General features: G+C 38.2%; 3 protein-coding genes and 1 pseudogene across 4 annotated transcripts; 3 read left to right on the forward strand and 1 right to left on the reverse strand.

Moving 5' to 3' along the window:
• Positions 1 to 1,082: 1,082 nt before the first annotated feature.
• LOC131002893 (uncharacterized) lies at positions 1,083 to 2,762 on the reverse strand. The gene is made up of 2 exons (XM_057929388.1): positions 2,396 to 2,762; positions 1,083 to 2,240 (listed from the first exon to the last, which is right to left on the reverse strand). The coding sequence occupies exons 1-2, from the start codon at positions 2,492 to 2,494 to the stop codon at positions 1,083 to 1,085; spliced, it is 1,257 nt and encodes a 418-aa protein (XP_057785371.1). The 5' UTR covers positions 2,495 to 2,762.
• Positions 2,763 to 6,438: 3,676 nt separating this feature from the next.
• Positions 6,439 to 9,599, forward strand: LOC131002879 (late blight resistance protein R1-A-like). Its single transcript, XM_057929373.1, has one exon. It carries the CDS (start codon positions 6,654 to 6,656, stop codon positions 9,387 to 9,389), a length of 2,736 nt encoding a protein of 911 aa, XP_057785356.1. The 5' UTR covers positions 6,439 to 6,653; the 3' UTR covers positions 9,390 to 9,599.
• A 2,517-nt stretch (positions 9,600 to 12,116) lies between these two features.
• Positions 12,117 to 13,288, forward strand: LOC131002894 (NDR1/HIN1-like protein 10; annotated as a pseudogene).
• Positions 13,289 to 14,139: 851 nt separating this feature from the next.
• Positions 14,140 to 25,827, forward strand: LOC131002880 (probable disease resistance protein At1g58602). 2 transcript variants are annotated; one of them, XM_057929375.1, is made up of 3 exons: positions 14,140 to 15,435; positions 23,781 to 24,441; positions 24,558 to 24,685. In XM_057929375.1, exons 1-3 carry the CDS (start codon positions 14,388 to 14,390, stop codon positions 24,559 to 24,561), a joined length of 1,713 nt encoding a protein of 570 aa, XP_057785358.1. In that variant the 5' UTR covers positions 14,140 to 14,387; the 3' UTR covers positions 24,562 to 24,685. The 2 variants fall into 2 exon arrangements, with proteins under 2 accessions (XP_057785358.1, XP_057785357.1); XM_057929374.1 differs by having other exon boundaries at positions 14,162 to 15,435; positions 23,781 to 25,827.
• The last annotated feature ends 727 nt before the right edge of the window (positions 25,828 to 26,554 follow it).

Genomic DNA, 26,554 nt, shown 5'->3' on the forward strand with positions numbered 1-26,554 from the left:
AAAAAAAAAAAAAAAAATGGGTGCGCGAATCCGGTGCGCCAATCTCACGAATCCGGCGGTGGCGAGGGAGCGCGACTGTGTCTGAAGATGGAGGTTGAGCGCGGCGGCGTCTGGAGCGCGGCGGCGTCTGAAGATGGACTTCGTCGAGGGAGCGTCTGGAAGTCGTCGAAGCTCAGCCCGGAGTTGGAGCGCCTGGAAGTCGTCGAGGGAGCGGTGGAGCGCCTGCCCCAGCTCATCCACCGTGATTGGGGAAAGAAAAGGGGGGGGGGGGGAGGGAGTTGGTGGAGCGCCTGGAAGAGAAAGAAGGAAGAAAAAGAAAGAAAAGAGGGGGGTGGGGGAGTCGGTGGGGTTGGGTAAGGAAGAAAGAAGAAAAAGAAAGAAGGGGGGAGGGAGAGAGAGAGTTTGTCGGCTGAGTGGGGGTGGGGTAGGTAGGGTTTTAATTTTTTTTTTGGTTTTGATTTTTAAAGTATTTTTATTTAAATTTTTGTTTCTTTTTTTTAAAAAATTTAAAATAGAATCGTATAAATGAGATTAAATGAAAATGAGGATTTAAGCACCTTCTTATTACAAATATATATATATATATATATATATATATATATATATATATATATATTTGATTGGTTATATATAATAAAAATATATAATATAATAGACGTATCCTTCACGAATCGCACCCTATAATTTTTAAAAATCCGTATCCCTGCACCCGAATCGTATCGCTCCCGCACCCGCCCCTCGCACCCGTGCAATCTAGCTTGACATATATTCCATGAAAATTTTGTTATAGCATATAAAGGAACAAACAAAATTGAGTTTTGCTTTGCTTTTGAGCTTGTATTACATAATTCCATTCAAAATATTCTCAAACAAAATACACGCTCATTTGTGAGGTCACAATCTGTCCATTCAAAGTGATCATAAATATTCTCTCTCACAAAGTGTTATATCATCCTTCAATACACAAAAGGGTAACATGACAAGTCAAAATATTTGGCCAAAATCAAATATCTGCAAATAATTTATAAACAAACTCTTTTAACTAAACCAAATATAAACATTAACAATTAAAATATACTCTTTTAACTTAGCCATATCAGATTATTCTTATGAGGAAAAACATCATGATCTCTACTATAGGAATGTGGTAGTTCTATGGAGTCGAGTTGATGCGTATCAAGATTGTACAAAATGCAATGACATATTTGCTTCTCATGACAATAATAAGCGCCAAAATAAAAGGCCAAAACCTGTGGATATTTAACCCAACCAAGTGGCTCAAGAGCTCCATCAGAAAACTGTTGAATCCTGCATTTCTCAGCCCCCAACTCGACGTTGGGCAGCGCCTTCCTCCACTCGCCCGTCTCTGCCTTCATCTCCCAAACCTCCCACGACAGATCCCCACACGCAACCAGGAGCGACACACACCTCCCAGTTGACAGATAATAATAATAGTCGTTTTCATGGTACTGATGAGGGGCTTCACTCAGTGTAATGATCTCCGTCTCCACATCCATCGTCACGCAGTACCTCCCGCTTCCCCAATGCAAGAAACCTTCACTAGTCAAGGGAGACTGATGGAAGAAAAATGACCTGACATGGTCGGGGAGGTGGTGAACCTCGACGTCCCTCCACGATTCATCGATTCCAACAGTGAGCACGTGAAGACCGTAGTCAGTTTCTAGGCGTCGTGGCGATTGGCGAACAGTGCACGGTGCAATCGCTTTATACGCCAAGGAAGCTGCAGAGTATGCAAAACCATACAGGAGCCGGTCATAGGCTACGCCTCGAGGGAATGGTGGGAGGAAGAATGACTGCTTCGTTGCAGGATTCACAACCTCAAGAAGAGGGAATGGTGGGAGGAGGAATGATTGCTTCGTTGCAGGATTCACAACCACAAGACGAGGGAAGTAGTAACCTTTGGCTTCCAACTCCAGAACCAAACCGTTGCAGGTAGCAAGAACTCCCGATTTGGAGGTGTGATTTATCTCAGATGTGTGGATTCCACCGTCTTTGTCGGCTGTTACATAAAGTGGCAGAGCATTATTGTCTAGGAATGACAAAAGGAGTCCATAGGTAGCACCGTGCATCTGCGCGTTGATGAAGGCATGAGAATGGATAATGTGGTACCACTGCCGGCAGACGAGCCTCGCTCTCTCGTAGAGATGATCGGCCGGCAATCGGAGGAGAATTTCCAACAGTAGGTCTGTGGGGAGGGACTCTATGTTTGTTGGCCTCTCCTACAGATATGTCATTGTCAGAAACATGTGTTATACTCTTACCTAAATTTCAAAGACAATATATTTTCTGGTGAAACATATATGCATATGGAATTTTGAAAGAGAGGCATGTGCATATGAAACAACGCAAAATATGAGGGAGAGTGAGTGCTTACCGATTCTCTACTAAGAATGTCGGAATAGGGATCCGAAACGCAGCAGCGACGCACCGGCGGAGGCGGTGGCTTGCGGAAGGCGGGTTTCGAACGAAGCATTTCAGCTTTTCTATTTCCGGTGAAATGTCTAGAACGCGGCGGCGGAGTAAACCTAAATAAATGGCCCAAACCGAAATAAACCTAAAATCCAAAAATGGCCCATTCAATTTTAATTAATAACTATAGCCCTATTCTCCATCATTCACGCCGCCAACTCACCGGAAAATGGCGCCCCTTATACATAAAACTCGTTTTTTTCAGGAATCGGCCCGCCGCCTCCCCGCCGCTGCAGCGATGGAAGCTTGCTTAGTGAAGACGAACAAGGAAATTTTTTTGTATCTTCTTTTACCAATCGCATTTTTTACATATTAGCCACATTATTCAAAAATTAAAGTTATGAAGTTATTTGGGGATGGATGAAGTATAACAAATGCTGTTCCTTTCCATTTGATTCCTGCATTTTATGTTGTAGTGATTAGTTTGTGCTTAGAGGTACACGACATTCTTAAATATCCATACATTATAAATCCCGCAACAAAGCAATCATTCATTATCCCCCTTCATTGCTCCACGTTCCATGAAGTATAAATTGACTTCACCATTTTGGAAGTTCAAACAGATTCATCTCGATCGGCATACTGACTTTTGGAGTCGATAACTCTTGGAGACATGTTGCGATTGACAGCGTGCATGGATGTAATGTGGAATTTCTTTTGTCTACACGTCCGTTCGTTACAGAAGGTTTCATACATTAATTGGATGTGTGAATATCGAAGAATCGTCTTGACATTGGATATTAATTGAGACTGAGATCCTTACAAAGAGTATAGTTCCTTTTCTACAGCTTAATCTGTCAACGGGGACGTTCCTATCAATGTTGGCTCGATCGCGACAACAAAGATTTCTCGTGGGATGTTTGGGGGATGAAATCGGAAACTGGTGAATGGAGGAAGGTGCTTCCCAACATTAAGATGGGATCTCAAAAGTGCAGGCTTCAACAGCTTGCTTCAGCAGGTAAAAATCAAATCTTGGAGCCTATTGGTTGGGTTATATACCCTGAGGTTCTGGCCTTGCGTTTTCGTGGTGAGAGTCGCACTTGTATTTTCTACAATCTTGATACACATGAAATCAACTCCACTGAATTACCATACTCCTCTTCATGGTACATTGGGTTTGTGCATAAGAATAGCCTGGTATGCTTAGGTTAAGATTAGATTATTTGGTGTAGAATGTTTATCATATATAGTGCATGTATCTTGTTACTCTTGTAGCAATTCTTCTAGGCAATCCTGCAGTTGAATTCACTACTATAGTATTCACGTATATTGCAGATTCGATGCAGTTGAATCCACTACTATGGTATCTACGTATATTGTAGATTCAATGCAGGAATAATTCCCGATGCACCATTCAATCATCGAAAGCTAGGAAATCTTCGATTGAATTCTATAGTGTTTTCTCTCTTGTGTTTTTGTGGGTTTTCGTGTGATACGTCTGGTAGACAAAAGAAATATATTCCTATTCTTATAGGAATAATACACGCCTATAACCCTAGGTTAAACAGTCCACTTAGAGTTTGAAACCATTTTCAAGGATGATTCTCAACTTTTTATGAGATGGATTGTTTAAGAGTACCATATATATAGGATCATGGTTCAAAATCAAAATAAGTGGTTGGATTCTTTAAATTACCTTTTATATGTGCTTCTTCTTGAGAGTTTTGTTTCTGTTTGGTGCATTATTCGATCGATTCATTGGTTGGTTGTTTGAAAGATCAAAGAGGTAGTATATGTTTATTGAGTATTTACTGTAGTATATATATGAACAATCTTATCATCTCCTAATCATGTATATTTTTATATATGCTCTCTTTTTCTTCTTTCTCTAATTTGAAAAAGAAACCCTCTATTTATAACTTGAGCGTAATAAGTAGAACTAGTGTGCTTCCTAATTCGTATCATGTATAAATTATAATACTCCTTCGACCTACTTCGAATTTGAGTAGGTTGCAACATTTTTTGGTATAATGTTTATAGTTTCATTTCTTACACCTTCAACCCACTTTGAATCTGAGTCGAGCAACTGCGTATAATACAATTACATATTTGATTTTTTCAATTAATTAATTCGATAAACTTTAAACAAAAACAAGAAAAAAGAAGATATCATGGAAGAAGAAAAAAAATCATCAACAGGAATATATCATCAAAACAAATTGCAGATTAGGATCAACAATTTTATCATCTCCAACACAATTTCATGAATAATTATTCACCACTAACCTAATACTCTCTCTTAAAACAAGCCGCTCCTCCAATTAGATAATCTCATGAATTAATAATCAATACTATAGATCATGAAATTAACAGTAGATCCTCCAAATAGAATTGATAAATAGGATTGAGTAGCCCTTGTACTCTTCATTTATACTCCCTCCGTCCCAAAAATCTTGACACGTTTGGTTTTGGCACAAAAATTAAAAAGTTGTAGATTATTAGTGTTTTAAGTGTGTAGGTAATAAAAAATACAAGTGATAAAGTAGGAGAGAAAAAATTATTAAGTATGAGAGAAAATGTAATAAAGTGATAAAGTAGAAGAGAGAATGTGATAAAGTAGGAGAGATGATGTAATAGTTGTTACTATATTTAGAAGCATGTCAAGATTCGTGGGACGGCCCAAAATGGAATACGTGTCAAGATTCGTGGGACGGAGAGAGTATATAATTTTATCTTGGCCTTTCAAAAAAAAATTCTAATTGTTTTTTCATATTTTTCGATTTATTTTTAAGTGACATAATGCTTTAAAGCTGATCAAATTAATTTGGATCAAAGTTAGAGACTACAAATATTATAATTGCATAAATTACTATATGGTTAAATTAAGTATTTCTACTAAGATAATTATCAAGAAAAATCAAATTATTAAACGAATATCTTTATAATTACACATCTCCGTTAAAACAAGTATTTAGAGGGGATATAATAAGTAAAGCTAATTTAAAGCTTCTTTCTTTCACAACTTTATATTTGATTTAAAAGTTTAGTCATCATCGATCCTGTTGAATTAATTTTCATTGTAATTTTTCATTATTATTTTTATTGTAATGCATTTTTATTTTTCAATAAATGTAGTTTTAAATTTTTATTTTAATGAATTTAAGTTGTTAAATTTAATATTAATTTTAATTATAAACAACACTAAAATTAAATACAAAATTTAAGTGGTGAGTGTTGGTTATCCCATAGTGGAAGGTGGGCTCTTAAATGGTGGGGAGCACTTTTAAGAGCCCACCTTGGCTCTCTATAGTGGATACCCTTGATGTGTTTGATATATAAATTGAGATAAAGAGTGATAAATAAAACTTAGATAAATAATAGCAGGGGAGAGGAGAGATATTAAAGTTTTCAGTGGAACAGTGATATAAGAGCGGATCTCTTGCTTAATGCGCGCCGATCTTCTTATTAACCAATATTGCTATCAAATGTTTAGATAAGACATGATTATTTATCTATCTTATTTTATCTAGGGTTATCAAACATATCCTTAGTATAGTCTATGAATGCGTACAATATAAGCTCTCATCCAAGTTGATCAAAATATCTTAATTTTCCATTATAATAAGCTAGAAAATGGCAAGTAAACAATCGCAAGTAGACCAATTGATAATAAAAAATTTAAATATGCTAATATTGTATCTATATTTATATTTCTTTCTGCTAGTTTATCAAAATATCTTAATCTTTCCATTATTTCATCAATGCTAGGACTGCTTCGCATCATAAACTAATTCAATCATCGATTTTTCATCGATGCTGGTGAAAGTCAACATCAAACACCAGCAATAAGTTTGATTAGCAGCAAACATGTAATTAATTGAATTAATTAATGGCAGTGGTTATATTTTAAGAGCGACGTGCTTATTCAGACAACTGCAGCACATTTAAATATTCCATGTTGACTTAACCTCTATAATTATAAGCAAGCCACGTTAGGTGCACATATAAAAAATTTTGAATCCAACAACTGCAGCTTATTTTATTGATTTCAATAATGTTGCACATGACTTGTTCATCTGTATCTGCTATCAAAAGTTTCAAATCTCAATTGTGGAATCATAATACCTGATTAGCTAATTGCCTTCTTTCACCTCTCAAATATTAGTATCAGATATTTTCATTCACACTTCCCATAGATATATACATTATTCAAAGTGTTAATCATGGCGGCTTATGGAGCTCTGGTTTCTCTTATGCATATCATAGATCGCCTTGAAAAACATCCTTCCCCTCCAATCTCTATCTACAAACAGCAACTTGAATCTCTCACTGAAAACGTTACCTTCTTGCAGGATTTTCTTGATGCTTATATTCCCCCAGCTGTCGATGACCATGAGGCGGATCCATTGGAGTGTCGCATTGCTGATGCAGTTTATGCAGCTGAGGATGTCATCGAATCCCAAATTGTGCTTCAAATTCATAACCGATACACAATTATTGGAGATATAATCATCACGCTGGGGGTTGCAACTATTGAGGAGGACTTCTATCACGATTTACAACAAGTGATAGAAGAAATGAATTTGATCAAGAAGGAAGCCATGGAGATTGCAACCGGAGCTGATCAAATGCAGAGAAAGGTCTCCTCAACTCATGCTGGTTCCTCTTCCACTGTGAAGGAAAGCATGATGGTGGGCTTCGATGAGGTGTTACTTGAAGTGCTGGATAAGCTCACCGGAGGTCAACTCAGTCGCCAAATCATCCCAATTATGGGGATGGGCGGGATTGGTAAGACCACTCTTGCCCGACATGTATTCCAGCATGCGCTTGTTAAAGAGCATTTTGATATTTGTGCTTGGACTACAATTTCTCAAACTTATAATGTTAGAGAAGCCCTTAGAGAATTTCTTTCCCAAGTAAGTGGAAATTCAGGTAGTGATGATCTGAGTGAGGGAGAATTGGGATTAAAACTATACCAGTATTTATGGGGTAGGAGGTATCTCATAATTATGGATGATATGTGGAGTATAGAGGTGTGGGACAAGATCAGGTCTTCCTTTCCTGATTGCAATGATGGGAGTCGAATAATAGTAACAACTAGGATGTCAAACTTGAATTTGCAGTTGGGTGAGTCTTATGGCGTTGGTATGAAATTTCTAGATGAGGCTAGTTGTTGGGATTTGTTCACCAACACTGTGTTTGGGGGAGAAAGTTTTCCTCCTGAGTTGGAAGATATTGGAAAGAAAATTGTAGCAAATTGTAAAGGGCTTCCTTTATCAATTGCTACAATTGGAGGTCTTTTGGCAAAATCTGAGCGCACTAGAGAATATTGGGTGCGCATAGAGCAAAATTTAAATTCAATAGTCATTACGAATAATGATGAATTTTGCTTGAAAATATTGCGAATGAGCTATACGTATCTGCCCAACTATTTGAAGCCATGTTTTTTGTATATGGGTGTTTTTGAGGAAGATCGTTCAATCCGTGCCTCAATGTTGAAGAAGCTATGGGTTTCTGAAGGATTTTTGAAACCCGTGAGTGGAAAATGTTTGGAAACAATGGCAGAAGAGTACTTGAAGGAGTTGGTAGATAGAAATCTGATTTTGGTTGATGAGTTGGGGTTGAGTGGAAATGTAAAGTTTTGTAAGCTTCATGATTTGTTGAGGGACGTGTGCTTGAAAGAAGTTGAAAAGGAGAGGTTTTATGGTATCATAGGAGAGTTTCCTTTAGTCAAAGATAACGAACGTCGGGTTGTTTTTCAAAATGCTGGAAGAAGGGTAATACGTGAAGTCTCGAGATCCTTGTCACATGTTCGTTCTATAATATGTTATGAGGGGATAAACTTTGAAAGGCCTCACAACCTTAGATTGTTGAGAACAGTCAAAGCATATGATAGAGATACACATCGACGAGATAAGACTATCGAAGGTGGTGTTCATTTCCTAGGCAATGTTTTTCAATTGGTGAACTCACGGCACATTGCTGTTAGACTTCATTCTGAGTACCAATCATTCCCGTCTTCAATCAATTTGCTTTGGAATCTATCTACGTTAATTGTTCATGTTGAGCCTCGGCATGAAGTTGTTGCACCGATTGAGATTTGGAAATTGCATCAACTTAGGCATCTCGAGTGTATGAGTTTACAAACGGACAGAGGAGGATTGATTCTACCAGATCCTCCGAGTGAGATGGTTATCATGGAGAATCTACAAACGCTCAGAGGAGTACATAATTTGTATTTGAATGAGGAGGTTGTTCAAAGAATTCCCAATGTCCAGAAATTGCATCTAATTTACAATTCCGAATATATGGAGAGAGCAAACTGTTTAAGCAATCTTGAGTGTCTGAGTAAATTGGAAAACTTCTACTGCAGCATCTATCGCGGATATGATGAGTATTTGCAGAGGATTAGTTTCCCACACTCCCTCAAGAAGTTGAAGTTAATTCTCAATAGTGTGGAGTTGGATGAGATACTACAAAAGATAGGGTGGTTGCCCCTTCTTCAGAAGTTAGAATTATGGGGTGGTACATTCAAAAGAGGCAAGTGGGACACTATTGAGGGCCAATTCCGGAGCCTCAAGCTACTACAATTGGACTATTGTAATGGTCTAAAAAATTGGACGATGGCAGAGAGCTCCCACTTTCCACTTCTCCAGGAGCTTCGTCTTCTAGGATTAGATGAATTGGAGGAGATCCCTTCAGAAGTTGGAGAAATAGCGACGCTGAAATCAATTACTTTGAAATATTGCAGTGAATCAGCGGTAGTGTCAGCGAAAAAGATAGTAGAAGAACAAGAGGAATTGCAAGGAGACCAACTAGAGCTTCGTGTTCGAGCTGAAGTTTGGAATAGAAGACTGCAGAGGTTGGCAAGTCCCAACTTTGAAGTTACAGGGATTTTCAATGCCAAGTTATTAGAATCATCCAGTATACAGTATCCACAAGTCTTTCTATTTGAATAACTCGTTTAGTTTCTGTTGGATCCTTTGGGAAAGTCATGTGCTTAAACTTTCTTACATTAGATCACCAATTGCCCCTTGTTGACCACAAACAATGAGTACACGTTGGGAAAGGCATGTGCTTAAACAAACAATTGTTTTTTGTTTTGATATAATTTGCTTTATCAACTCCTATTCCAAGTATTTAAAAAAAAAAAGTTCTCTTATTCCAAATTTGAGTAGAACATGCTAGAACTAGACCTTTCATCGCATTTCATGGTATAATCTCTGTTTGAAAGCCAACCAGTCGTTAACGAGGAACCAATTGTTGGAGACCTCAAACAATCTTCTTTGTATATTACTTCATGATTGAGTTATATATGTGCATAGCTCAACTGATTATATGATTGGTGTTTGTTTACCCTCTTCATTGATCTAAGCCAATATTTTGCTTGTTTGATAATGTTATGGTGTACATGAGTTATTGGAAAAATGAGCGTCTTACTTTTAAGCTTGTAATGTTATGGTGTACATGAGTTATCCTTCGAACTACCACTATTTTGAGCATTTACTTTACATGATTGATAAGATGAGTAATTGAATATTCTTATTGTTAAGAGTATGATTTTCTAAATAGAAACAATAACGTTACTAATTAATACTCTTTTAACTTAGCCATATTAGACTATTCTTATGCGGAAAAAGATTCATAGGATTACGGTAGCTCTATGGAGTGGAGTTGATGCGTTTCAAGATTGTACAAAATGCAATGCCTCCAAAAATGAATCTCGCCAAAATAGAAGGCCAAAACCTGTGGATATTTAACCCAACCAAGTGGCTCAAGAACTGCACCATCTTCATGTAGCCGTTTTGGTGAGATTCGACTCTGAAGATTTAAGCTATATAATTCTGTTCTTGAATTGTGATTTTTGTTGCTTGGTTGTTGATGGTTTAATTTACCATTGATTAAGCAAGAAAAATTGGGTTATATATGTTGAAGCTATTGTTGAAGGATTTGAAGCTGCTTTAGTTGGACTCTTTTCCGGTCAACATATAGGGAATTGCAGTTGAAGAGAGAGAGGGCGAACAATAGACTCAATTTTCCATGTCAACAAATTAAGTGTTTCTCAAGACTGCTAATAAAAAGAAACATAAAATTCTTAATAATGCCAATTCAGCATATACCTTCACCATTATTTGAGCAATGGAATGAGAAAGTTAAGGTCCAAAAGATTAACGAAAATGCCCCAAATATTGTATCAGTACTCGATGTTTATACGACACATCCCAGAGAATATACTTCTGTAAACATAGTACTTAAGCTGCGTTTACGTTGATGGAAAATGAGAGAGAAAATATATTTTCACCCATTTTCTATCATTTTTCACATGTTTAGTATGGTGGAATATTTTTTCGGGCGGCTTCTTTTAACTCCTTTATACTTTAATGTTGGATTATATTATCCTATAATAGGGGTGTGAAAATATTTTTTAACTTTTTTTTTTATCTTTTCATATCTAATAAACATATAATAAAAAATAGGAGAAAAATATAATATTTTTTCGTCTTTTACAACCGAAATAAACGTACCCTAAGTAAAATAGGTGCTACAGAATTAGTCATACTTTCATTTATCAGCCCAATAGCAAAGATGAGTCCAGCCCAATTTCATTCCCTCTCTTCCACTCCCTCTAAAATGGACCCATTCTTTAATTAAGAGATCCAACAAACATAAATTCGGCCCACAAATTACAAGGCTTAACACCACTTTAATTTCATGTTACATAATCAAACTCAAAAGCCCCAATCTGATTAACTTAGCTTATGCAAATTTAATCCATTTGAAAAAAATCACATAATATGATGATATCGAGAAATTAAATATAGTCGAGGAAGACAATGTCGAGAATATTGATGATCCACTTTAATATCAAGTGACTTGTGTGTTATTGAGAGATGTAGTTTAATCCCCAAATATCCATCTCTAAGCTAAAAAGCCAAACAAAACATACCTCATCAAAGTTATAGTATCTAGAGTTCATTACTGATTAAGGATGGGGCATGTTTGGTCTTGGTGTTACACCGTTGATATGTGCTCAATATCAACGGTGTTAAAGAGCAAACCTTTTCTTTTTCACTTAAGGCCCTCGAAATATCATGACTGCACCTAATAAAGAGGTTTATATTTGGTCACATATATTAAAATAATAATTAAAAAAAAACACATATATTGCACCATCAAGTACTAGTACTCCCCTCGCCCAAAAATATGGTATTTTTGTAATTTTGATTCGTTTATAAGCAATGTATAGTATGATCTGATTTCTTATGATTGAAATATTTTTTTATAATTGTTTATACATGCGAGGATATTCCTAATTCAATTCAAACATCAATATGTATATATCAGATAAATTTATATATTTTTTTTTGTAAATATGCAATATGTAATATGGAAAATATCCTTGAAATAAATTATGTAATGGGGTAAAATAGACAATCTAAATTTTGTGCCCAAAACACTTTTTCTGTTAGTATAGATATAGATTAATATGGATGTGGTGTTTATATTTTTGTACACATTATTTTCTGATATTATCAATCTTTTCTGATATTATCAATCTCTTTCACACTTAATATTTTTAAAAAAAATTATCTAACAAATCATTTAAAAATTACTCCCTCCGTCAACGAAAATATGGCCTAAAGGACGATGACACAAGTTTTCAGAAAACTTGTATTGTTTATTTAATGAGTGGAGAAAGGGTCTATAAATTTAAGGGCAAAGGTGCAGATTGCCCCCTGAACTACACCCCCTAGAGCTTTTAGCCCCCCATTCTCGGTCAAGGCGCGTTGACCTCCCCAAAGTCTCGGAAGAAGGGTGCAGATTGCCCCCTGCGTTAAACGGCTGTTACACGCCGTTAACTTAATTTTTTTTTAATTTTCTAGTGGGCTCCATCCCCAACCAGCAGCAGAACTACCAATACGACGCTGAGTCCGTCCGCCGCGCCACCTGCCTCCGCCGCATCTTCGCTTTCGTGATCGGCCTCATCGTCATCTTCGGCGCAGTCACCTTCATCGTCTGGCTCATCCTCCACCCCAGCTCCCCGAGCTTCGAGTCGACTCCTTGTCTATCTCCAATTTCACGCTCGGCAACGACTTGCTCATCTCCTTCACCTCCGAGATCAACCGCCAAAAACCCTAACAAGAAGATGAAGCTCGGCTACGATCACATTGAGACCGCGATTTACTACCAATCGTATTCCCTCTCCGAGACCACCGTCGCGCCCTTCTATCAAGGCACGAAGAACGAGACCTCTCTGACGGCGAGATTCGCTGCGGCGGGGAGTTTTCTGGAGAAGGTGGCGGTGGACGAGATTACTGGCGAGAGGGGGAAGAATGATATTGTGAATTTCAATTTGAGGATGCTTTCTAGGGTTAGGTTTGAGGCCAAGGTGTGGAGGACTCGAAGGAGGTTTCTGAAGGTGTTCTGTGGGGATCTAGTTCTTGGACTGCCGACTAGTGGGAGATCGGGGGTGTTAACCGGCGGACCGAGGCAGTGCCGCGTCGAGGCCTTCGCTCTCTCACTCAATCATCAAAATCGATTCCCCTCCCCATTCTCTCCACTCTCATCGCTCATCTCTCTCTGTTTCTCACCGCTCTCTCTCTCTCTCTCCGCCATTGCTCACTTCTCCGGTGAGAATTGCCATCCGTCGTACCCCTCACATCCCTCCGCTCTCGCCACCGCCTCCCATCTGTCCTCCCTCTCTCTCTCTCGCATCTCCGATAGCAGACGGCCAAGGATGGAGCGCCTCCCCCTCATCCCTCTCTCGCGTTTCCGGCAGCGGTCGGCAAAAAAAAGCCGCCGCTGCAGATCTGCTCCGGTCCGTTCTGTTGCTGGTTGGGGGTGGAGCCCACTATAAATTTTAAAAAAATATTAAGTGAACGGCGTTAAAACGCCCGTTTCACCTATAATAATGTTAGTTTGTGGTTTGAATTAATGGATTTAAAATCACGATTGGTGCATGTATACGTAATCCCCGTTGATTAAGCAAGAAAAATTGGCTTAGGTTAATGATTTTACCGTTGAAATGTATCTAGCAACTTAAATAAGTGGAGAATGTATTGAGAATCCACAGAAGAGAATCAGATTTAATATTTATTATAAAACAAAATAAATATTATGCTGTAATAAGCTCAGAATATTAAGGACATATTTGAGCACTGGAATCAGATTTAAGGTCCAAAAGATTAACGAAAATGCCCCAAATATACCTCTGTAAACATATATTTTAAAAATGGACTATACTAAATAAAATAGGTTCTAAAATGAAAGTATGAATTGGGCTGGACTTAATTACTCACTACCATTCTGATACGCCCAGTCCAATCTCTAGCATGGCTCAATTATGCTCCAGCCCATTAACCCATTAGGTTTTCATTATTAGATATAAATAATATAATCTCTAAGCTTACTCTTTATGAAATGAATATTTTGGTTGATGTTTATCAAATCTCTCTCTTCTATCTTGATTTCTGGAGTTTGAGCTGCTTGAAATGCTCCACCATTGATACGGATAGTATCAAATTCATCATGCGGCTAATGATGAATCACCTTATCATTTTTTAAACTATATTATTCAGTTTTCGTGGTTGAGAAATTGTCTGAATAAGTATTTTTAATGCATATTCCCTTTGATTGACGAGCGAGAATTATTGGGTGAAGAAGAAGGAGACAAAGTAGAAACAAACACACGCTTATGACAAGGTTGAATTATTGAATGAAGAATTAGAATAATAACAAACAAACAAAATTAGAATTATCGAATGAATCAAGATTATGTGCTTTCTCAGAAAGTTACTCTTTTCTCATAGAAATCTCCAAATCCTAATTTCTCTCTTCCAGAATCCAAATTCTTCGCAATCTCGATTGAAGAATTTGTATTCACCACAACGAGTTCCTTATTCCTCTCTTTATATACTCTCACCAATAGTAAATCGATCGAGTTTGGAATTGTTGCGATGGCAGAAGCAGTGGTGTCGACTGCTCTAGCAACCTTGCGCAATTTGTTGGTGGAAGAAGCAATGTTTTTGTATGGCGTGGGTGACAAAGTGAGGGAGCTCGAGATGCAGCTCAAAGAGATGAAGTGTCTTCTCAAAGATGCTGATAGAAGACGACATGGAAGCAAAACCATTTTGAATTGGATCTCAGAGATCAAAGATCTTGTGTACAGAGCCGAAGCTGCCATTGAAAGACACGCAGCTTATCAAGTGTTGGCAAGGAGAAGACGAGGTCTCAGGCAGCTCATCCGCAGATATTCTTGTATTTTGGAAGAAGGCTACTCTCTCCACCAACTAGGCTCCGAGATTTCACAAATCAAATCCGATCTTGGAAGAGTCACCGAAGCCATGCGAGCCTACGGAATAAAGAACATCATCGATCGCGGGGAGAGCTCGTCCACCAATGACAGGGCACGGAAGAGCTTCCCTGAATTCGAGATCGGAGAGTGTTTTGTGGGGATGGAGGAAGAGTTGATGCAGGTTGGTAATCTCCTCAGGCAAGACAACGAGGAACGAGTTATATCAGTGTGGGGAATGGGGGGATCAGGCAAGACTACCATTGCCAAAAAGCTCTACAACGAGACCAAAACCAGCTTTGATCTTTGCGCATGGGTTTGCATCACTCAGCAATGTCAGAGTTTTCAATCAGTTTGGAATGATGTTCTCAAGCAGCTAGAGCATCAAAGCAGGAAGGGTGTAAGCGATGAGCCACAAAAAATAAGGGAGGACGTTGTTCCAAATGTAAGCGACTGGGAGTTGAAGGAGCGACTATGCAAGATACAAAGGGACAAGCGTTGCCTCATTGTTTTGGACGATCTTTGGAAAGTTGCTGATTGGAATGAATTGAAGCATCCCTTCCTTGTTCATGATTTGAAAAGCAAAATATTGATCACCACGCGCGAGGAGGAAGTTGCAGAGATTGGATGCCCGGTAAAAGTTGGGCTTCTAAAAGAGGGAGATGCTTTGGAACTACTCAAGATGAAAGCCTTTCCACATACCAACATTCCAGGTCAGTTGTGTGTATGTGGTGGACGTCGTATCCCACCAAAATAATTCCTGCAGAATTATCAAAATATATTAGTATCGTGATAAGCAGGGTCGATCCCACAGAGAGCAGATAAAATCATTCAATTCCCTAAATCTATTAAATTTTGGTGATGCCACCACGCCTTAACTTGGAGAAAAGATTAATTAACTAAGAAAAGCAAATTAAATCAAATAAAATACTTTTGAATTAAATCAATTAAAGAGGTAATTCGGCTCAAATAAATCCACTCTAATTCAACTCTGATCCTCGACGCAATAATTAATTAATCCCTACCAACCAACCAGTTATAGGATACCGTGAAACGCAACGGACGTACCCCAATTCCTACTTACTGTGTCGATAAACAGCTGGAGACGCCAGACCTGCTTATTTCCCTTATTAAAATATAACCTAGCTGGAGACGTCAGACCTAGATTTAATATTCTAATAGCATTAAGATAAAGGAACCCAATTTATATCAATTATCCTAGAGACGCTAGTAATAATTAATATACCAATTAATTCCCCCTACGAACACGGTAGTTGTATCACTAATTAGTCCAATTCCAACAATTACGGATTGGCAGGAACTAATTGACTGTAATCCAATTTAATCTAAGTTGATCAGGCTTAAATAAAATCAGAATTATCTTGGAACCTAGGAATTAATCGGAATCAATAGGAATCAATTTTAAACCAATTAGGTCTCACAGATCATTAAATTAGAGTTTCATTATTCTCGCCGAATTAAAAGAATTAGCTACTCATGCTTAAATTAAGAACAATAAAATAAATAAAATCAAACATGAAGTAACCAAACACAAAATTAACGAATGAATTGCAATAAAAGAAAACAACGAAAATTATGCTAAGCAAATTAAATGAAATTGAAATATCAATGAAACCAAAATCGAAAACAATTCTTCTGCCACAGTTTGGTTCCAGCCGCCAACTTCTCCAATCAAGCAAAAGCTAAACAAAATAAAATCCACCTAATCAAGCTAAGCAATCAAAACGTGATGTACTAAATTGAAAGGAATTCTAAATTGTTTCTAACAAAGTCAACTGGCTATCAAAAATTATAAAGTGCGGCTGTATCAATGATAATAAAAATAAGAAGATGACCTAATTTAAACTAACTATCTACGCGGCTCTATCTAATAGTAATAGAATAAGAATTATAACCTAATTAGAATTCTAACTATGCGGCTGAGTGGGAATCAAATAAACTTAAGGGATTATCCCTTAAGTAGCCGCCTACTCCAAATAATTGGGCTTTCGGCCCTTACATAATATTAAACCCAAAATAAAATAAAACTAAGAGTTTTGAGCTTTATAAAAATATAACAATTAAATTAAAAGCCCAATCTCTATTTTCTTCCATCTTCACGTCAAATCCCATTGCAAATTCGTCTTTCTCCACTTTCTTCCAATTAGCAGCTCCATCTCCAATTCTTCTCATTCCTGCGCCAAAACATAACAAAACATGTAATATCACATGAAACCACGGCAAAACGCACACTAAACTAGGTAGCTAAAATACACACATCAAATCCCCTCACACTTAGATCATACTTGTCCTCAAGTATGAAATAAGAGAAGAATTAATGGTGAAATTCAGCCCCTAGAAGCAACTCCCTTCCTTGACACGAAGACTCTAGAAACGAACGAACTGAAAACAGACACAACAACACACGCAAAGAACAGGAAAGTAGAAAGGGAAACGAGACAAGACACGAACTAACCAAACGACTAGCCAAGCAACATCAAAGCATCAGGAATGCAACAGTCTATCAAATCGAATCATGCAATTCACCATCACTTCCCAACTCTCGAACTAAAAACATGAACCTCCAAAGTGTGTTTTCATTATCAATCTAGTCCAAATTAGGCAACAATGAGTGCAACTCTCACGCTCATTCAATCTCTCCATAAGATAAGGTAATTCTCACACAAGAAGAAACTCCAATTAGTCATGATATTTCGCAGTCACATTATGGCTCAAAAAGGTCTTTCTTCTTTGGTTGTAATGGGGCTGAGGACTATCAATGATGTAGGCAAGATCCTAGGGGTCCTAAGCTCAAACATTGAAGATCAAATATCGTGCATGCTTGAATCAAATCACACCAAAAGAATTCTGAACATATGAAAAGCAACTTCCAACTCAACTATGGGCAACAACCATCAAACAACTCAATGCATATATACTCATTCAACCTTGGTGCAACCTTTATTTTCTCTCTTTTTTTTTTCTTTTTTCTGTTCTTTTTTTTTTCTTTTTTTTTTTCTTTTTCGATTTTTTTTTTTTTCAATTTTTTGCTGCACCACTTCATTAAGACAACACAATCATGCAAAGAGTACATCAAAAACAATCTACCCAACTGTCAACATCTTCCTCTGTTTGGCCAAACAGAACATCTGTCCTAGATTCAGAATGCAATTTCGGCTTGGTTCTGTTTGGGCAAACAAACATCCTTATGCACATTCCTCAAAATTCACTTAAGATGTAATTCAATTCTAACATGCACAATGGGACCAAAGAGAAGGTTCACAAAAAACAGGCCTTGGCTATATATATATATAGTGACTAATATGAACAATCACGGCAAGGCTCAAACATGGCTCACTAGGGGTTAGTGTACGGGTAGGAATTCAAAAGCAGGCCAAACGGCTACCCTAGTGCCTCTTATCATTCACCACATATGACACACTTAATATCACGACTTCATGGATCATCAAATCTCTCAAAACAAAAAATAGTAGAGAGTGCTCTACTCTATTAGGCTCAATACCTCACTTATGTGTAGTTTAGATTCACTCATCGCCCTTATTTTGTCATTCCAGACATCATGTAATCAAAACACACACTGTCAATCACAAACTCTCAATTCTTAAGTAGGGAAAGATCAAGTTATCACACATATTCAAATCTAATAGCATGCTCCAACAACTGAACTTATCAATTACTTGGCCAGAAGACTCACAAAACTCAACATAAACTGACTCAACAAAAAACAAACTCAAAGACGCCCCCCTCACACTTAAATTTTGCTTGCCCTCAAGCAAACAAAATAAAGTATAAGAAAGGGACAACGAGGAAACACAACAAAACACAAAACAGCAAAAACAACGCAAGAACAAGCAAAACAAAGCAAGAAAAAGGAAGGGAATCACCGTGCGCGCTGCCACCGTAGCTCCTGTCTGATCGTGGCGTTCAAATTCGTGAGGCTTTCCTGTAGTGCATCCACGTTCCCGTTGATCTGTTTTTTTTTTTTTTTTTTTTTTTTAATAAACTGAAACAAAAATTAAATCTAAAGAAAGGGAATTAAAACTGAACGAAACGGAAATAAAGAAAAAGAAAAACAAAACGGGAGAAACATAGTGAAAGAAAATCGGGTTGCCTCCCGATAAGCGCCATTATTTAACGTCGTCGGCTCGACTGTTGATGCAATCAGAATCTCGTCTGAGGTGACAATGGAATTTCTTCCACTGTTGTCATATGAGATGCATCGCAATATGGCTCCAACTTGTGATAGTTGACTACAAACGTCTTGCCGTAGCCAAACTCTTAATCTCCACTGGTCCACCTGGCCAAACAGACTGTATCTCAAAAGGACCTATCCATTGCCTTCCAAGCATGAATCGAACCTTTTCACCAACTTCAAATGTTCTCCAGAATCGATGCTTGTGATAAGCTATCGCTATTAGATCTGCATACCCCATGTTGGTATTATAGGCTTCCAAACGGAGCTCCTCCTCACACTTATCTTTTAAGTCGGGTGGTTCCACATTAAAATGCAGAGTTCTGTAACGTGGCTTCCGTCTGGGCAAACGAACCGTATGTCCAGAACCTGTGAATTTCGGGTCATCATGAAGAATTTTGTCCTGTTTGGGCAAACAGAACGTATTTCCAGAATCTGCCAATTTCGAGTGAGCATGAAGAGACTTGGTAGATTCTTTGACTTCTTCATTGTTCATCCCACGAGCATCAAGACCAGTTGCTCTTTTGATCAAGGTCGGTTCCAACTTGTCCTGCACAGATTTAGTCTCAAGATGTTCTTGGACAGAAGGGTCAGTAATGTTAGTGGCACAAACAGTTTTAACAACAAGAGGATTTTTCATGGTATCATCAATATTGAAAGTGAACTTCTCTCCATGATAATCCAAACAAATAGTACCACTATAAACATCAATGAGTGCCCTAGTGGTCCTTAAGAAAGGACGGCCTAACAGAACACCAGCTGACTCTTTCGATTGCATACCACTCATCTTCACCACATAAAAGTCAGCAGGATAAACAAAATCATGCACCTTTACAAGAACGTTCTCTAGAAGACCCACGGGATGAACATATGACCCATCAGCTAACTGAATGACCACTCTAGTGTCTACCAATTCTACACCCGACAATCTATTATAAACAGTGAGAGGCATAACATTGATAGACGCTCCTAAGTCACACATAGCATGCTCGATCCTAGTATCACCAATGTAAATGGGAAAAGAAAACATACCAGGATCTTTGCACTTGGCTGGTAACTCCTTCTTGAGTGCAGCTGAAACGTTCTCGCCCATCACAATCTTTCCAGTTGCCTTGGACTTTCCAGCTATGAAGTCCTTCACAAATTTCCCAAAGGGAGGAATTTTCAGTGCTTGCAAGAATGGAAGATTCACTTCAAGTTTGCCGAAGATCTTCACAAAATCGATGAGTTCCTCTTCCGGCTTCTTCCTCGCCAATCTTCCTGGAAAAGGGAATGATGTTGCAACATTGGGATCATGTAAGCTCAACGGTTTAGAGACCTTGGTCTGCTCCTCTTCGTTGGATTCAATTGCTTCTGTTTGGCCAAACCGGACTGTTCTGCATTCTGGATTGCAGAATCCACCTCGGCTCCAGAATTTTCGAATTTTTCCAAGCTGAATTCGACTCCAGAATCCTTGCTCGGACACCCCTTTGAATTCTGGGTTGTGGGCTCACTCAACTCCTTTCCACTCCTCAAAGTAATCATGCTAACGTTCTCCATTGGATTCAATTGGACTTGTGATGGTAATTTACCTTGATAGCCCTTGAGTTGGTTCACGGATGTCGCAAGCTGAGACATCTGACGGGCTAGCCCCTCAATCTGCACCTTTTGCTCGGCTTGGGATTGTTGAAGCTGTTGCACATTATTTTGCAGAAATTGCTGGTTGCCGATCAAATCCGCCATCATCTCCTCAAGCGACTTGCCTTGCTTCTCGGGAGGATGTTGCTGAGCTTGTGGAGCTTGATACCCCGTCCTTTGATGTGGAGGACGGTAGTTTTGCTGCTGTGGCTGCTGCATCGCTGGCGGCTGCTTCGGCTCGGGATCTCTCCATCGGAAATTGGGATGGTTTCTCCATGGAGCATTATGATTGTTCGCGTACTGGTCCCGTTTGGGCAAATGGGGCAGTGGCGCGTCACAGCTGTAAAAATTATGGGAAGAATTCGCTTGAGCTTGATATTCTTCTTCACCCCCTGTGCACTGCAAGCTCGTATGGCCAAAGTTTCCACACGCTCCACATGGTTTTTCCGTCGGTTGTCCAGCGCTCGCCACTTTCTCCACCACAGTGCTTAGCATTCTCTCTATCCTTCCCAATCTTTCTTCGAACTTGTCATCCAATTTTGAGGAGCTTGCTTGCGCAGCTTTCTTGAGCATTTGAATGCGTGGCTCATCATACTCCCTCGTTGCATCCACCAAGTGCTGAATCAATCGTTTGGCTTCACTCACAGTATTCTGGGAAAACCCTCATCCACTCGATGAATTCACAAGGTTTTTAGTATCCACGGTCATCCCCTGATAGAAGTACTGCAGCAAATCCCCATCCGAAAACTTATGGTTGGGGCAACTGTCCACCAATTTCCTGAATCGAGTCCAGTAGGTGCTCAATGACTCGTCGTACTCCTGCTTCACTCCACTAATTTCTTTCTTCAGCGCATTCGTCTTGGTGGGAGGAAAAAAATGTTCCAAGAATAACTTTTTCATCTCTGCCCACGTAGTGATAGAATTGGGAGGAAGACTCGCGAACCAAGAGTTCGCCTCTGCTGTCATGGTGAAGGGGAATGCCGCCAATCTAAAGTACTCCTCCGTAATCCCTGTGGGGCGTTTCTGGACTTTGCAAATCTTGATGAATTCGCTCAAAAAATTGTACGGATCTTCTCCCTTCTTGCCATAGTATTTCGGGAGAACATTAAGCAGTCCAAGCTTGATCTCAATACCGGTAGCAGCTGCCGGCATCTGAATGGGAGTGGGTGGGTCATCGGCCTCGTGGCTGGAGAGATCACACAATCTAGGATCGTCAGCCATGTCGCTCTCTGTACTTGCAACCGAAATTGAGTCGGTTTCTTCTTCACAGTCTGATTCTGTCTCTGAGTCGTGGTCTGTTTGGGCAAACAGAACCTCTGTAGCAGCAACAGTACTGGGCTTCTCCTCGACGAACTGTTCTGGTCGAACGGGAAGGTCAGACTGCGAATTCAGCAGATCCAGTAGCTTCCTTGCCTTTGCCTCCTTCCTTAGCTTCTTCGCGGTCTTCTCAATTTCACTATCGAAGAGGAGGTTCGGCTGGGACGATCTGCTCATAAACAAAGAAAAAAAAAATAGACAAAGGGAAAAGAATTAATTAACACCGCTCCCCGGCAACGGCGCCAATTTGGTGGACGTCGTATCCCACCAAAATAATTCCTGCAGAATTATCAAAATATATTAGTATCGTGATAAGCAGGGTCGATCCCACAGAGAGCAGATAAAATCATTCAATTCCCTAAATCTATTAAATTTTGGTGATGCCACCACGCCTTAACTTGGAGAAAAGATTAATTAACTAAGAAAAGCAAATTAAATCAAATAAAATACTTTTGAATTAAATCAATTAAAGAGGTAATTCGGCTCAAATAAATCCACTCTAATTCAACTCTGATCCTCGACGCAATAATTAATTAATCCCTACCAACCAACCAGTTATAGGATACCGTGAAACGCAACGGACGTACCCCAATTCCTACTTACTGTGTCGATAAACAGCTGGAGACGCCAGACCTGCTTATTTCCCTTATTAAAATATAACCTAGCTGGAGACGCCAGACCTAGATTTAATATTCTAATAGCATTAAGATAAAGGAACCCAATTTATATCAATTATCCTAGAGACGCTAGTAATAATTAATATACCAATTAATTCCCCCTACGAACACGGTAGTTGTATCACTAATTAGTCCAATTCCAACAATTACGGATTGGCAGGAACTAATTGACTGTAATCCAATTTAATCTAAGTTGATCAGGCTTAAATAAAATCAGAATTATCTTGGAACCTAGGAATTAATCGGAATCAATAGGAATCAATTTTAAACCAATTAGGTCTCACAGATCATTAAATTAGAGTTTCATTATTCTCGCCGAATTAAAAGAATTAGCTACTCATGCTTAAATTAAGAACAATAAAATAAATAAAATCAAACATGAAGTAACCAAACACAAAATTAACGAATGAATTGCAATAAAAGAAAACAACGAAAATTATGCTAAGCAAATTAAATGAAATTGAAATATCAATGAAACCAAAATCGAAAACAATTCTTCTGCCACAGTTTGGTTCCAGCCGCCAACTTCTCCAATCAAGCAAAAGCTAAACAAAATAAAATCCACCTAATCAAGCTAAGCAATCAAAACGTGATGTACTAAATTGAAAGGAATTCTAAATTGTTTCTAACAAAGTCAACTGGCTATCAAAAATTATAAAGTGCGGCTGTATCAATGATAATAAAAATAAGAAGATGACCTAATTTAAACTAACTATCTACGCGGCTCTATCTAATAGTAATAGAATAAGAATTATAACCTAATTAGAATTCTAACTATGCGGCTGAGTGGGAATCAAATAAACTTAAGGGATTATCCCTTAAGTAGCCGCCTACTCCAAATAATTGGGCTTTCGGCCCTTACATAATATTAAACCCAAAATAAAATAAAACTAAGAGTTTTGAGCTTTATAAAAATATAACAATTAAATTAAAAGCCCAATCTCTATTTTATTCCATCTTCACGTCAAATCCCATTGCAAATTCGTCTTTCTCCACTTTCTTCCAATTAGCAGCTCCATCTCCAATTCTTCTCATTCCTGCGCCAAAACATAACAAAACATGTAATATCACATGAAACCACGGCAAAACGCACACTAAACTAGGTAGCTAAAATACACACATCAGTATGTATAATATGGTGCTTTAGTTTCTATATTAGATGAGAGGGTCTAATTAAGTTATAAAGTTGTAGTACTATTCAATTAATATATAGTCATTTGTTATTTCAATACAGACTTTGCATTGGAAGGAAATTTTGAGAAAATTGGGAAAGAAATGGTGCAGAAATGTGGGTATTTGCCGCTGGCAATTTCTTTACTCGGTGGGGTCTTGAGAAAGAAAAATTTAATGATGGAGTGGGAGTTAGTAAAAGAAATAATATATAGAGATGAAAGTGAAATTGATGGAGTACTATATTTAAGCTATGAAAGTCTACCCTATTATTTGAAGCCTTGCTTTCTCCATATGGGTTTATTTGAAGAGGATGAAGAGATAGATGTTGACTATCTGTATTGGATGTGGATTGCACAAGGCACGATTTCGTATGAGAATATTAAAGACAAAGACAAAACTTTGACTGAAATTGCGGAGCTCTACTTGGGTGAGTTGGCCTCAAGGTCCATCGTCGATGTTGAAATTTACAATGATGGCAAAACTGGAAGAAAATATGGGAGCTGCAAACTTCATGATGTAGTAAGAGAACTATGTCTGAAAATGGGGGAAAAGGAGGATTTTGGTGTGCTATGTTTGGAGTATAAAAGTGGGAAACTTAGTACTTTACTGCAACAAGCTTCCTCGCATATGAAAATACTACGACATTTGGCTATCCATATCAGAACAAGTGAAGTCGAACTGGAACCTGTCGAACTTGGAGAAGATGCTAGCAAACACTTAAGGTCTCTTCATATATTCAATCACTTCAGTAGCCTTGAGTTTCCCTCGCAAAGCATCTTTGATTTTCAGAAATTCAAATTGCTCAGAGATCTTGTTATCATCGGATTCAAATTTGCAGGTAGAAAGTTACCGAAAGGAATCACTAATCTTGTTCACCTTAGATATTTACGTTTAGAAGAATGTGAATTTGATAAGGTACCGTCGTCCATAAGGAATTTGGTATACATGGATACCCTTGATTTAAATGGTTCGAGGAATATCGAAGTCCCAAATGTTTTTAAGGAGATGCTATGTTTAAAGCACTTGTTTCTTCCGAAGTATAAGGAGGCAAAAATTGGAAGTTATCGATTAACATTGGACGAGGGAGTGGTTGACTTGGAGAGTCTGGTGGGATTGGATAGTAGAGTGCATGAATTAAAATGTCTGAACAAAATGAAGAATTTGCGACGTTTTTCAGCAAGCATACACGATAATGAAAGCTTGTCAGCTATCATGAATGCCATTGCTACAAACTGGAACAAGTTAGTGCGTTGTATGGTTGAAATCAATTCGGGTTGCGAGTTAGGAACAAATGAGGGTGTGTTGAAAAAGGCATTCACATGTCCCAATCTTCATTCCTTGTGGATTGCAGTTAAGTTGGGGAATGTGATATCAGAGTGCGGGAGTGCCTTCATCAGCTCTAAACTTACAAGTTTGATCTTGTTGAAATGTGAGATTGAGGATGATCCAATGGGGATATTGGGGAAGCTTCCTTGCTTGACATATTTGAGTTTATTCACAGAATCATTTGTTGGGAAAAAGATGACGTGTCCATCAAACAGTTTTCCTCGCCTCAAGATGCTTTTTCTATCTAAATTACCGAACCTGAGAGAGTGGAGAGTGGAGGCGGGAGCTATGCCCCTTCTCTGTCAATTAGTGATCCATGATTGTTCTAGTCTGGAGATGCTTCCAGATGGATTGAGAGGCATTTCTACTCTTCGGGAACTGTGGATTAATAGAATGCCAGAAATGGGGAAGAGGGTATCGGCATTAGGAGAGGATTTCCACAAAGTCACCCATGTCCCTGAAATTATCATCCAAGACTAGTCTAGTCTCCACCCAGGTAATGCTTGCAACAATCCCATTCTCAATTCCCAATTTTTATTTTGTTTCAATTCTAGTTTTTCTCTAAAAGAGAGCTACATTCTTGTTGTTCCATGTCCCAAGTGTTTCTCTTTAATTATTTGCATTCTTTTCTCTGCAACCTTGCTTCGCATAATTCACCTTTTTTGAAATAAATGTGTATATTTCTTTTGTACGTAGCTCCAAACCTAACGTCGACATGGTGGCCATATTCCATTCCTTGTATTATTAATCTAGACAATTTATTCTAGACTTGCTTAGTTCCATATGGAGTTATTTTGGTAAGATTCGGGCCACATAGCTTTACTTCTGTTCTTGAATTGTGATTTTTGTTGCTTGATTGTTTAGAATCCAATAAATCGAAACCTGAGTTGCTTAATATGAATATAGTATACTAATGTTAATAAGCAAAATTAGAATTTAGTTCAAGTTCATTTGTATAAAATTGAAATGAAATGTATCTACTTAAATAAGTGATGTATTGAGAATCCACGGCGGGGGATGGTTAATATGGCGAATTTGTGTGTGTGAGTTGGTTTAAGGGTAGGTAGTTAATGTCAAGGCCTGAGGTCTTGGGTTCGAGTCCACCGTAGTGCGGTATTTAAAAATTTCTGTATTTATTTGTGTAATTTATATAATACGGCGAATCGAATTTTATATATTAAAAGTTTTTTCAGTAAGTACTCATAATTAGTTTTTTCAACTACTTATAATTATGTTAGCGAAATAAGTAAAACAAGTGCTATGAATAGAACTATTGGAGGAGATTGATTCACTGCCGATTAAGCAAGAAAATGATGGGTTTAAAATCATGATTGATGTATATATAATTCTTAGCTCAAAGTTGTTCGACTACAAACATCTGTATCCCAAGTATTTGGTGTCTGGAGATGGTTTTAATACTGCTGATTAAGCAAGAAAAATTGGCTTATGTTGAAGCAAGAAAAATAAGCATTTATGTGACATCCCAGAAAATATACTTTTGTATACATA

The sequence above is a fragment of the Salvia miltiorrhiza genome, unplaced genomic scaffold, assembly GCF_028751815.1.
Source record: "Salvia miltiorrhiza cultivar Shanhuang (shh) unplaced genomic scaffold, IMPLAD_Smil_shh fragScaff_scaffold_2_2:::fragment_3, whole genome shotgun sequence".
Lineage (NCBI taxonomy): Eukaryota > Viridiplantae > Streptophyta > Magnoliopsida > Lamiales > Lamiaceae > Salvia > Salvia miltiorrhiza.